This window comes from Siniperca chuatsi, linkage group LG15, assembly GCF_020085105.1.
Source record: "Siniperca chuatsi isolate FFG_IHB_CAS linkage group LG15, ASM2008510v1, whole genome shotgun sequence".
NCBI lineage: Eukaryota > Metazoa > Chordata > Actinopteri > Centrarchiformes > Sinipercidae > Siniperca > Siniperca chuatsi.
The window spans coordinates 4,177,299-4,190,782 of NC_058056.1; the positions used below are offsets into that span (position 1 = coordinate 4,177,299).

Here is a 13,484-nt window from a genome sequence, read left to right on the forward strand (position 1 = left end):
TAGATTATGCTTATTTTACCAAAATATAATCTTATCATGCCTTGATTTTTAATTATTTTATTAAGAAAGAAAGGTCAGACTTTGCTTAGACAAAAGTCTTGTCACATCTTTAAAGGATTCAACCAATCACAGATTAGAGCATCATCTGTGACAAATACTGTAATTAACACATTCCAGGTGTGTAGAAGAAGAACCCCAGCACACCCAACCTTCATTTGAAATGCATCCTGACCTCTGACAGCATGCCAAAGATTCAACCACAGACCAAAGAGCCGGAAGACCATGTCTCCTGCTGAGGTGGCAGACATCTTTAATGTATCTAAACGTCAAGTGGAGAGGATAAGAAAAAGATTTGAAGAAACTGGTGAAGTTCATGACAGGCCCAGGTCAGGCAGACCCCGTAAGACTACTGTTCGAGAGGACCGTTTGTCGGTTCGACAGTCCAGGGCCAGCCCTTTTTCAACTGCAGCAGAGCTACATAACAACTGGTCACCAGAAACCCCTGTATCTACAAGAACAGTTTGTCGAATTCTGTCACACAGTGGTCTCAATGGCCGAATTAGTGCTCAGAAACCAGCATTAGACAGAAGACAACTAAAAAATCGTGTTGCATTTGCCAAGGCCCACAGCTTACAGGAAGGATGGACTGTGGAAAAGTGGCTGAAGATTGATTTTTCCAATGAATCATCTATTGCATCCCAATCGTTGCAAATACTGCAGAAGACCTATCGGAACACGCATGGACCCAAGATTCACACAGAAAACAGTCAAGTTCGGTGGAGGAAAAATCATGGTTTGGGGTTAAATTCAGTATGGGGGTGTGCGAGAGATCTGCAGAGTAGATGGCAACAGTCTGAGGTATCAAGACATTCTTGCTGCCCATTACATCCCAAACCACAGGAGAGGGCAAATTCTTCAGCAGGATGGCGCTCCTTCTCATACTTCAGCCTCCACATCAAAGTTCCTGAAAGCAAACAAGGTCAAGGTGCTCCAGGATTGGCCAGCCCAGTCACCAGACATGAACATTATTGAGCATGTCTGGGGTAAGATGAAGGAGGAGGCATTGAAGATGAAACCAAAGAATCTTGATGAACTCTGGGAGTCCTGCAAGAATGCTTTCTTTGCAGTTCATACTTGTTAATGTCATGTCAAAAGGTACTGCATTCAAACATGTCATTGTGCATGTTCTTCAAATCTGTCATAGTTAGCCACTATGCCCCCCTGATCCCTTTTGTACTCTTGTGTATCTGCCCTTCCTTGTGTTTCCTGGCTGTCCGTTGTTGTTTGTGTAGTGTGTGTGTTCGTGTTCTGGGCTGGCTTCCTGATCTCCTGGCTGCGGTTGATTACCGGCACACCTGATTTCCATCATCATCAACCGCCACCGTTTATCTACCGGGCTCATCCATGCTGACAGCGACAGATCGTCCTCGTACGCTCTACACGAAACGGCCTCAGCACGTAAGCGAACTATTAAAGTGTTCTTGTTCTTTCCTTGATAGTTTTCAAAATATGCTAAATCAATTGCCATCTATATCTCCACATCTTCATGCAAATGCTTGCAAAATAGACAGACATTCTCTAGATGCTAGACATCAAGTGATTCAAATTGCTTTCAGATCAGACAAACGGTGAGTCCACAGTGATATTCAATATCTTGCAGTAATTTGTACTATATGTATTTTCTTTTTTGCCCAGTGTTGGTTAAAAAAAAAAAAATCACCCAAATATTTGACAATACACCTAAAACCAGCAGAATGATGTGATTTTTTTTCTGTGATCAGATTTTGTTTCAACATTTTGATTGTTGTAAGTGTTTAAGTTTAAACAGACAAAATCTGGGGTATTTTTATCTGTTTAAACTTAAATGCTCAACTTGTGAGTGTGTGTGTACCCATGTCTCCTTAACAGTTGGTAAGTCACCACTTGTGGGGATACAAAAGTACAGGATTCAAATCCTTATGCTGGCAAGTCATGCTTGTCAACAATGTGGCACTTCATGCATGTTTTTTTTTTTTAAAAGTGCTCATGATTAAATTCATGAGTTTTGCACATTTTATTGTTTAATATTTAGATTGAATTAATTTTAAAAGTCATCTTTTGCTCCTCACTAACAGTGTATCTGCATAGCCAAGTGGTTAACAATCTTGCTAGTTTGGTGTCCCTTTTAGATCCAGAGGTTGGGGGTTCAAACTCAGGGGCTGACAATATGTTGTTAATTAAACTTAGAGATTGTCTTACACTGTGTGCAAAGTGTTTAAAGTATCTCCTCACCTTCTGGAAAACCTCCTGGTACTAAAAATGCCCAAAAGTCTGACTTAACAGATTAATTTTAGACAATTTTTTTTTTTTTTTTTTAAATCAACAAAATGTGATTTTTGTGCTATATGTATCAGAGATCCTCCTCTGACTTTGTGGTTAGACCCTGATACTGGTCAGTTTTCCCTGTTGGATAGCAAGGTTCTGGATTCTATACCGCCTCAGGGAGTCTAACTACTCCAGAACCAGTTTGTGCTACAAACTGGTTTCAACTTCAAAATGTACATCATCTTCATGAGATTTATGCTATTACTTTTCTTCAGTCTTACATGCCTCAGTGATTTTATAAGTTTTTAAAGTATTAAAATTTATAATGGGAAGTCTATGGGAGAAATGTTTTGAAAACTAAAATCTCAACAATTACAAGTGCTAAAGTATTCATATTTTATGCACAGCTGCCCCATGTGGAAATGCTTAACATATTAAAACATGGTACCTACATTTGTTTTTGTTTTTTTTGCTAATACAAAATCACTCATACATGCTACAGAGCTGAAACTTTTTCAGCACATCCACTAAATTGTGACAATATTTTGCTTCACTGCAACCTACACTAAAAAAAATGAAACCTTGACTTTAATTTTTTTTCTTGTCAACAGGTTCCACACAATTTAATTATGAAAGCTGAAGAAAAAAAATTAAGGTTATCTAACTTAATGGGGTTGTTTTAGGGAGAAATAAAATTGACTCAAGCCAACTATCACTTTTTTTTTTTTTTGCTCAACAAGAGATGTTTGAGTAACTAAAGTCAGTTATGTTATATGGACTAACCAAATTTGTTTAGAAGTTTCATATTACATGTGTCTATTCAAAGTAAACTAATGATTATACAACATTCAATTCAAGCTTAATTAATAAAAATAAAATGCTTTCACTAACTTTAATTTTTTCTAGTTAGGTTGAATTAACTCTAGTTTCCACACAAATTACTTTAGTAAACTCAACTTAACATTTGTTAGTTCCTTTATTCACCAACACAAGAGTTTATGAACAACACAACTGTTTATCAAATTCTGTTTTACAAAAGAGAAAACAGTTAAACATATGAGTGGCAGCATTTAAAGATGGTTATCTTTACCTTTTTTAAAAAGTCAACAACTCTGGACACCCATTACATGCATGTCACTAAACAGTGGTGCGTGTCACAAAAACAGAAAAAAGGTATATAATCTTTCAAGTGTTTTTCAATTAAATGGTTTTTAAGTGCAAAGCAGGCCTTTATGTTAAACGCCACAAACCTTTAAGTGCTCAATGTTGGTTCACTCATACAGTGTGTTTTTAAGGATCTGTACATGCTTTACGTGACAAGAAACATGTCACCCAGAACAGTGGTGTGTGTCACATACAATAAAAAAGGTATATAAACTCCCAAGTCATGAAGCACTTCAATCCAAGTCACCTTCAATCACTATTCCAACAACAACTGGAGTGGTGGTGGCATCACCACCTCCCTCAGCATTAATGCTATAGAGAAAAAAAAAACAAACAAAAAGACAGTCTGGACACGCTTTACATGACAAAGAAACATGTCACCCTGAACAGTGGTGCGTGTAACACACAAAATAAAAAAAGGGTATATAAACTTTAGTGTTTTTCAATTAAATGGTTTCAAGTGCAAAGTAGGCCTTCATGTTAAATGCCAAACGCTCAATGTTGGTTCACTCATACAGTTTGTTTTTAAGCATCTGTACCTTGGTTGAGAGTCTGGTAGCATCCAGCTGGAGGAAGATTTTCTGAAGCAACTCAAAGAACGTTTTCATCTCCTGAGGATAACTGAGGTTCATTGCATGTATGACACCCATTAAGAGTGCACATGCAGAAGCGATGTCTCCCAAGTCATGAAGCACTTCAACACCTTCAGTCACTATTCCAACATCAACTGGAGTGGTGGTGGCATCACCTCCCTCAGCGTTAATGCTTTAGATGCCAAAGACAACTTGTTCAAGGTTCCTCTGGGCAGCACAGCCATATGAATCCTTTCCACACACAAAAAAGGACAACAATAAAATCACCAGCTAATTACAATTTCAAAGAGCTCATTTGCATTGCAGTTTTCTCCGTAAATGTTTTAAAATAGTGCTGGATTACTAACTTTTGGTCCAAACTGATTCCTCACAATTTGTACACTCACTGCCACTTTATTAACCCTTATAGGGTCTTTGGGGACTTTTTGGACCCCAAATGATGTTTGCTAAAATAAAAACATGGAGTACGTTTTCAAGCTTAAGCAACACTGCTGCTAATTTCTTCTCTATTGTCTTATTTCTTCTGTCTGAAAAGTAGAGAGCACTTCTTCCAATTCTGCACCTTCATGTTCATCTGGAAGGCTTGGGATTTCAGGACTCATTGTCTCTCAACTATTCCAGGTTTAAAATCAGAATAAGCAAGGTGTTTTCTGTTTTTATGCGATTTAAATGTCCCATAAGTGTTTGTCGTAAATGTACAATCTTTAAACATACAGGAGATTGTTTCATGGGATTTAAGATGCAGATTTATGTGACTGAAATATTCCTTATCATTGCCAAGTTGAGCATATGCACAAACTTGACATTTGAATGTAGCCAATGATGATGTTCGCTGAGATGAGTCCCTGTTATGGACTCTACAGAGGTGTGATCTAAGTGCATTCCATGACTTGAATGACATGGACAACTAGTATATGGGCAAGGATATGGGTGTATACGCCCATATTGAGGATGTTTTAACCTATAATGTTTTAGTAACTGACATCTAGTTGAGGTCTTTGAACTGCAACCTTTACACTGCCACATTCAATATCTGTAACAAGCACACACACCACCACAAAAAAACAAAAAAGTCATTTCATTTAAAAGAAACTTACTTGCAAAAAAAATATTTAGAAGAGTTTTACAAATAACATACCATATGACTTAAAATAATTTTAAATAACTTTAAACAATCTGTTAAAATCTGAAATTATAAATAGCTAATGATAATTTTAAGTAAACAGGATACAAACAGAAACAAACTACTCAGAACTAAAATGAAATGGTAACACAAGAAACATGATTTACATTAGTAGATGTTGCAGATCTTACCTATTGTGAGTAAAGCACTTTAGCAGGAACACAAAACACACCTTTCATTAAGCACCTGAAAAATTGCAAAGGATAAAAAAAACAATTTTGTGAAAACTACAAACCAATAAAATAATTACAATTTGTAATTTTTATTAAAACTATCATAACAAATGCTTTAGTAATGTCAAAAACTTAACAACGTAAACACTACAGTCAGAAAAATGCAAGATACAGTTCAGGTAAGCATTTTTACATTGTGTAATTCTATTTATTAAACGTGTAAAATCATTTCCAAAACATTACATATAGCATTATAAATGTCGTGTTCAGGCGTTCATGATATAAAAAACAAACATACTAGTATAACTTTGAAAATAGAGTGGACACGGAGCAGTTTTCCGTGAGAGGGAAAGTAAACTTGGATAGTTGGAAAAACGGAAAGAATCCGTGGTAGACTCGCTCCAGTTAACGGAAGTCCATCGTAGCGACCGAGAACATTAATCCATGAACTATCAATTACTACTTTTCTTTTCGACCAAATAATGGAAATATACAGCGGACCAACCTGCACCACTTGGCTAAGCTAGCATGCTAACTTCAGCATGTCGCTAGAACTCTCTAAAACTAAAGCAAGCCAAAAATAAAGAATATATATCTTATTACAAATAACAAAATATTGATGGTGGAAAAACAAATATCCTCCTACCTTTGCCAGCCGTTGAAAAGGTAAGACGTCCCTCTATCAAAACCAAACGCAGGTGTGCAGAGAGTCAAATGTCTTTGCGCACGTGTAATCTGACGCGTCTTGCTCTTCTTCTTCTTTGGGGTTTCATGGCAGTTGGCGTCGCACTATACTGCCACCCTCTGGATGTAAGAATTTTTTACTTAACATAAATGGTTTGTGTTGAGACAACGCGTTAGGATTTTGTTTAGTTACGTTGAGACATAATTACATGGACCTTAATAGAAAAAAACATTTTAAGTCAACAAAGACAATTATTATAAGTAAACTGAATATAAATATATTATGTAAAGTGCACAACCTTCCGGTTTCATTTTTTTTAGTGTATGTCCAATTCAGAAGTATATCACTCTATATTTTTAAAATGTGCAAAATCAACTACAATTGCAATTTCTGGAGAAATTGCGTGTGAGAGCTGGAAGCTGTTGACTGCTGCTTCCACTGCTCCTAGCTGCGGCTACTACAGCAGCAGTTTTTCAAACCTTTAGCGCCACCTATAGGTGAAATTGTGTCAAATGCTTCAGACTTGTTCAGCATCCCCATTTGTACAACACTGCTGGATTGATTATCAAGGAATATTACATTAGAGACACGGCAGTTAATAAGTAGTATGGCGGTGTTCTACTAAAGAGCACAAAGTGGAGCTATTGGTGCCATGCTTCAATACCTCATGCACATTCACATGGAGAATGTTTGTTAAAAGTTTCATTTTATTAAACAACAATATTAGCAAACAGAATTGCAAAAATATCATGTTTTAATGTTACTTCAGCACCCTTTCATAGCTCAATAGTATTGAAAATCTGCCTAAATTAAAAATGGCAGGATGTGGGATCAAACCTGCGAACCTAGGTTTGTAAGAGAGCCATGCTATGCACTGAACCAACATGTCACACAGCAAGCAATGAGAAAAATATGATTTCAATATTTATACTTTTTGTATAGAGACACAGCATGATGGTGCACAATAAACATATGATATGGATATGACATGGATTCTGGATATGATGTATCTAGAAAAAAGGTTTTATTGACAATTTTGTGTATGTGTTTGTGGATGCCAGTATGTTATGTTGTTTTTGTTTGTAATGCATAAGTCATAACTATTTTTTAAATGCATATCAATCTACATGCTAAATAATTATATTAATAATAATTAATAATTATATTGCATTGAGTGATGGTACATGATGATACAGTGTAAAATAACTTTAAATTGCAATTATATATGGAAGACTTGAAGAATGACATAGTATCAATCCCAGAATCCACTGCTCCCAGCTGCAGCTGCTACAGCAGCAGTTTTTCAAATCTTTTAGCGCCACCTACAGGTGAAATTGTATCAAATGCTACAGACTTGTTTAGCATCCCCATCTGTACAACTTTGCTGAATTTGGTCCCCATGGAATATTATATTAAAGAGATATAGCCGTTAATAAGTAGTATGGTGGTGTTAAACTAATGGCCACAAGGTGAGGCTATCGGTGCCATGCTTATATGTCATGCACATACTCATGGAGAACTTGTGTACGAAGTTTAATTTTATTGAAGTCAACAGAAGTGTAGAAATATCATGTTTTAATGTTACTGTAGGTGAGAGGGTGTAGTCCCTCATTCATCCAGGAGTGTTCTATCGTAGAAAAGGTTTCAGTCCAATTCAGCATTGAAGAGGCCCATTAAGTGCATCAGGCCATGCCTTCAAAAGTGTGGTAACCAATTACAGACAAATGGTAAGTGATACCCAACAATGAACTAAGAAGTGTTGTTCAGGATGTTGTTCAGATTAGATTAAATATGTGCCAAAAGAAGCAAAAAATGTTTTAACAAAACAACCAAAATGGCCGAAACTTTTTTCAGGAGCAAATGGGCATGACCTATAGCAGTCGAATCGGCTTCATCCAAGGAACATATTGCACATATATTGATTTGTTGCGCCTCACAGTTCATGAGTTATTAGCTAAAACATAAAACATGTAATAACTGACCACATGGTGGCGCTATAGATACCATGATTTAATATGTTAAGCATTTCCACATGGAGCAGCTGTGCATAAAGTATGGATGTCTTAGCACTTGTAGTTTTTGAGATTTCAGCTTTCAAACATTGCTCCCATAGACTTCCCATTTTACATTCAATACATAAAAAATATATATATATAAAATCACTCAAAATAAAGAAAAGTAATAGCATACATCTCATGAAAAATATTGACGCTGAAACAAAGTTTGTAGCACTAGCGGTACAGGAGTAGACAGAGGACAAAAAATGGCTGAATAATAATAACGAACAACAAAAGATAACTGTTTTTTTAAAATGCACATCAATCTAAATATTGAACAGTAATATAAAAAACTACGTGACTTGCATTGCTTCCACAGAAATATGAGCTCAATTAGCCACGTGGTGGCGCTGTAATTAAGGCCCAAAAATACAATTTTGAACAGGCCACATCCCTCACACCATAAATCCGAATGACTTGAAATTTCAAACAGTGAGTCCGCAGTGATATTCAATATCTTGCAGTAATTTGTACTATATGCACAACATTTTCCTTTTTGCCCAATGTTGGATCAACAATCACCAAAATACAACAATACAACTGAAACCAGCAGAATGATACGTGACTTTTTTCAGAAATTTTCACCCACTACATAGGCACATATATAATGACGCTCATGCTCAAGATGAATCACCAACACTTCTTGCTGGGACTCTTCCAGAAGCTGGCCTGTGAGCAGCAGCAGCAGATGCAGCAATCACATGCATTTTATTCAGAAAATGCAAATATTCTAGTTGCAAATGTTTCTTGGCTTCATCCATATATGTATAGCTCACAGCATTTTCATTTACATGTGAAAGCCTCTTCTAGACCTAGGGGCTGGGATTGTCAACTGCCAAGCTTCTCAGGCTTGTAAAACTGCAAGAAACTGCCAGGAATTGACGGAGGGTTTTCATTTCTGATAGTTTTCTGTGCTGCCTACAAATTCCCATGAACAGTCATTAACCTGAACTTCCACAGCAATTCACAGTGCTGCTTACTGACAAAAATCCCACTTTTCATGCAGTTTTGGCAGAAGGCTTTCCAGACTTCGCATATGAACTGACGGTCACATTTGGAGATGACATTGGAGATGGAGGCGAAAAACATGGTACACCAGGAGGTCAGCTGTTTCCAGGGCTGTGGGGAGCTTAGGGAGAGCCACAAAGTGTATGGCTTTAGAAAATGACAGTGGTGAGTATGGTGGTGTTGGGCCTCACCACATGTGGAGAACAAAGAACAGAGGCCTGCATGTGAAACAAAAACCCTGAACTAGTAGATATAGCGCCAAACCCCCTCAGGTCCGTTAAGTCACACCTGTGTGCAAGATTTAAGCTTGAATCCAAACCCTGAATTCCTACTGGACGAACCGTCACCAGAGCGCAGGAAGCCCCGATGATATCATTATGCCTATAAACTCATAGTGCACCATTCAAACCCTGTCTGCCCACTGAAACTCAAGTTGCTACAGGACACGCTCAACATTTCACTTTAATTTATCCTAGGAAGGTGTTAACTCACTGGATGAGTAACAGACTATTTTGTATTTGCTGAAACACTCTTTGGATCCCGATTGTTACACTCCACATAACAATCTTTGCCTGCAGAAGGAAGGTACAGATTTAGTGTTTTTCTAAACAGAGAGCAGGATCATCGCTGACCCCCGCTCTCTGAAAGTCGATTTCTGTTCTCCTCCGCTGCCACCCGAAAGAACAGTTTTGCCATTGAAGCCATTAACAAACAGTTCTCCGCCATGTGAACATCATAGCCTAATTAATAGGACCAAGAGCGATCCCAAGTAAGAGGCATGTGTCTGGGCAGAGAGGCTGCCTGTTATTTTCTAAGCTTCATTTGCTGTGAATTGTGTTTTGCATTACTGCGGAAAGTAATGGACTACTGTGTCCTGTTTCTGCTGTGTGTTTTTGTGCTTAGCATGTTCCATTGTGTATCAGTGCCATACCGCTGGGCTGTTTAACTGTGTTAGTTTTTAGCCACTGTGGAAGCTAATAACTGTGCTTTTTCAGACCAAAGTTCAGTAACATGGCTGTTGAATGAAGGTTTGCTGCCAGGTTCCTGTGTGATAAAGGGTTGTGTGTTTTACCACGGTATTTGAGACATCTTGTACCTTACTCTGTGTGCTTTTCTTTCTCTCTCCTCTTCACTAACCCACACACATTTACAAGTACATTTACACACCTACACAGACATCCCAGACAACCCAGATAACGTGGTAGCATAACTAGTTACTCTCCATGCCATCTTGAGGACAAATAGAGCATGTCCTCCATTTTGGCTCTCCCCTTTGTTTGAGTTTGGCGGGTCTGCCCGCCATTTGGGATCTGTGTGTGACAACCACCCACGTGGTCATGTCTGTCATCTTCCTCGCTTCCCACCTCTCTATTGTCACACACACATACACATACTTTACGTCCTTGCCGATTGTTGTATGCTTATTGTGTTTTGAGTAGATGATAGTGGTTGTTGGCTGAAGTGATTGATTATTAATCAGTGCTAGTGAAATCTACTATTATTAATATAAGATAGTACTGTAAGTATCAGCATTTCTAAGTGGACAGCCACCTTTGAGACTGTTTTTCACGTTTGGTTATTGGTCCCTGATTCCAGGGTGGTGCCCCATAATTATTCATCCATATTAATAATTTTGATAATATTAATAATTTCATTCATTATTTATAAATATCTTTGATATTTTTCTAATAACCAAACATGCCCTACCTGAATCCCAACAGTGCCCTACCAACCTTGGGTAGGTGGAAGCCCAAAAATTGAGGGCTATATGGGACCATGGGCGACCAGGGCCCGGCAAGAGGGGGAGAAGGCCAGCAGGTGGTTGGTGTGAGGTTTTAGCACTAGCACACACGGTACAGGCAGCGACAAAGGCACAAGTGTCAGCAAGTTAGTGCGCATGCGTCAGCCCGCATGCTGCATGTTGCCGTAGCTCCGTCTCGTCGTCTTACTTTTTCCAACTTTTAACTTTCCTTTTTCTTCCAAACTTGAGTAACTTGTGTGTAAGTGTAATTTAAACTACGCTCTTTACGAAAATGAGGGTAGAAAGTGTTTTGGTACTTTTTTTCGCCGTGGAACTTCTCCTGCTACTCGGTCGGTGCACCGCTGCAGATCAGCTGTTTGGCCGCATTGTTTACACCAAGGAACAGCTGATCGCGCTGAAGCCAAGCGGCATGGCGCCAAGGACTACCGATGTCCCCACTGAGATCTAGAGGAGGACACACCGAGGATGCAGAGGTGGAACGAAGCGGCGAGGGAAGAGAGAGGGGTGCAGACAAAAGAGACTTAAGAATAAGAGATTTAAGCCGTGTCTGCCTTCTCTCGTCATGGGCAACGTGAGTCAGATGGAGTTCCGTGAGTGTAGTTTGATGTGCTTCTCTGAGACATGGCTACACCAGGATATCCCGGACCATAACGTTTCCATCGACAGCTTTCAGACTGTTCGGGCCGACAGGGATCACACCGGGAGCGGTAAGTAGAAAGGCGGCGGGCTTGCTGTTCTGGTTAACAACAGATGGTGTAACCCTGGTCACGTTACCATCAAGCAGAGTATCTGTAGCCCGGACATTGAACTGTTAGCTGTGGGACTCCGGCCATATTATCTGCCACGTGAATTCTGACATGCCATTGTTGTGGCTGTTTACATCCCCCTCTGCTAACATCGGCGTGCAATGCCATTCACACCGCCATAGCACAACTCCAGACTCAACACCTGAGTGCACTCATATTAATCTCGGGTGACTTCAACCATGTCAGTGTTTCAACAATACTGACTAATTTCACCCAGTATGTGAGTTGTCCTACTAGAGAGGAGAGGACACTGGACCTGCTGTATGCTAACATTAAGGACGCATACAGCTCTTTCCCCCTACCCCCTCTGGGTAGGTCAGACCACAACCTGGTTTACCTTAAACCCTGCTATGTGCCTGTGGTTAAAAGGCAGCCCGCAACCACAAGAACAGTGAGGAGATGGTCAGAGAAGGCCTACGAGACACTGCAGGAAAGTTTTGAGGTCACAAACTGGGATGCACTCTGTGAGCCTCATGGAGAGGACATTGACGGGCTCACTGAGTGCATCACTGGCTACATTAACTTCTGTGTGGACTGCAATGTCCCAACTAAGATGGTCCATTGTTATCCAAATAACAAACCCTGGGTAACAAAGGACATCAAGGACATCCTGAATGCCAAGAGGAGGGCCTTTATTGATGGTAATAGGGAGGGGGTGAGGGCAATCCAGGCCGACCTGAAGGTGAAAATCAGGGAGGCCAAGGAGAAGTACAGGAGGAAGCTGGAGCAGAAACTCCAGCAGAACAACATGAGAGAGGTCTGAAGCGCATGAAGACCATCACTGGCATCAGACCGACTGGCAGCAGAGGAGCTGAAGGCAGCTTGGACAGGGCCAACGAACTTAATCTGTTCTTTAACAGATTCGACACACCAGCTCCTGCTCATCCCCCCTCTAACTCAGCTGCTGTTGGTCCTTAAGCTCCTCTGAGTACTCTCCTCCCCCCTCGCCATCAGGCTAACGGCCCTCTTCACACTAATGACTCCCCTCCTCCCCCATCTGTAACCTCTGCTGTGTGCCTGACCTGCTGACCAGGTGACCAGGTGAGAGGACAGCTGATGAAACTCCACTCAAACGAGGCTGCAGGCCCCGATGGCGTTAGCCCCGGGGTGCTAAAAGCCTGTGTCCCCCAGCTATGTGGAGTCCTTCAACATGTCTTCAACCTGAGCCTGAGTCTTCAAAGGGTCCCTGTTCTGTGGAAGACATCTTGCCTCGTTCCTGGGCCGAAGACGCCGCGTCCCAGTGGCTCCAAGGACTACAGACCGGTGGCACTGACCTCCCACATAATGAAGACCCTGGAGAGACTAGTGCTGGAACAGCTGCGGCCCATGGTCAGACCCCTCCTGGACCCCCCTTCAGTTCGCCTACCAGCCCCGACTGGGAGTTGAGGACGCCATCATCTTCCTGCTTAACCGCATCCACACCCACCTGGACAAGCCGGCAAGCAAGGTATGTTTTTTGACTTCTCCAGTGCTTTCAACACCATCCGGCCTGCCCTGCTGGCTGGAGAAGCTGGCAGCAATGCAGATGGATGTCCCCCTTTTGTCCTGGATTGTGGACTACCTGACTGGCAGACCTGCAGCACTGTGTGTCGGACAGCGTGGTCAGCAACACTGGGGCCCCTCAGGGGACTGTCCTCTCTCCCTTCCTCTTCACCATCTACACCACAGACTTCAGCTACCACACAGAGTCCTGCCACCTTCAGAAGTTTTCTGATGACTCTGCTGTGGTGGGATGTATCAGCAATGATG

The 13,484-nt window shown here is 40.5% G+C and overlaps 1 protein-coding gene across 3 annotated transcripts in view; it reads right to left on the bottom strand.

The window, feature by feature from the left end:
- Nucleotides 1–6,200, bottom strand: part of LOC122861644 (piggyBac transposable element-derived protein 4-like) — a 38,954-nt gene extending 32,754 nt beyond the window's left edge. The window contains exons 1-4 of one of the 3 annotated variants that reach the window (XR_006374522.1): nucleotides 6,064–6,169; nucleotides 5,376–5,430; nucleotides 4,008–4,292; nucleotides 3,262–3,780 (exon numbers count right to left, since the gene is read on the bottom strand). Coding sequence is in view for 1 of the 3 variants with exons in the window: in XM_044166374.1 (XP_044022309.1) it covers nucleotides 4,008–4,030 (23 nt within the window). In the remaining 2 variants the exon portion in view is untranslated. Of the gene's footprint in view, nucleotides 1–3,261; nucleotides 3,781–4,007; nucleotides 4,293–5,375; nucleotides 5,431–6,063 lie in introns of those variants that run through there. The other 2 variants (XR_006374523.1, XM_044166374.1) reach the window with 2 other exon arrangements.
- Nucleotides 6,201–13,484: the final 7,284 nt, after the last annotated feature.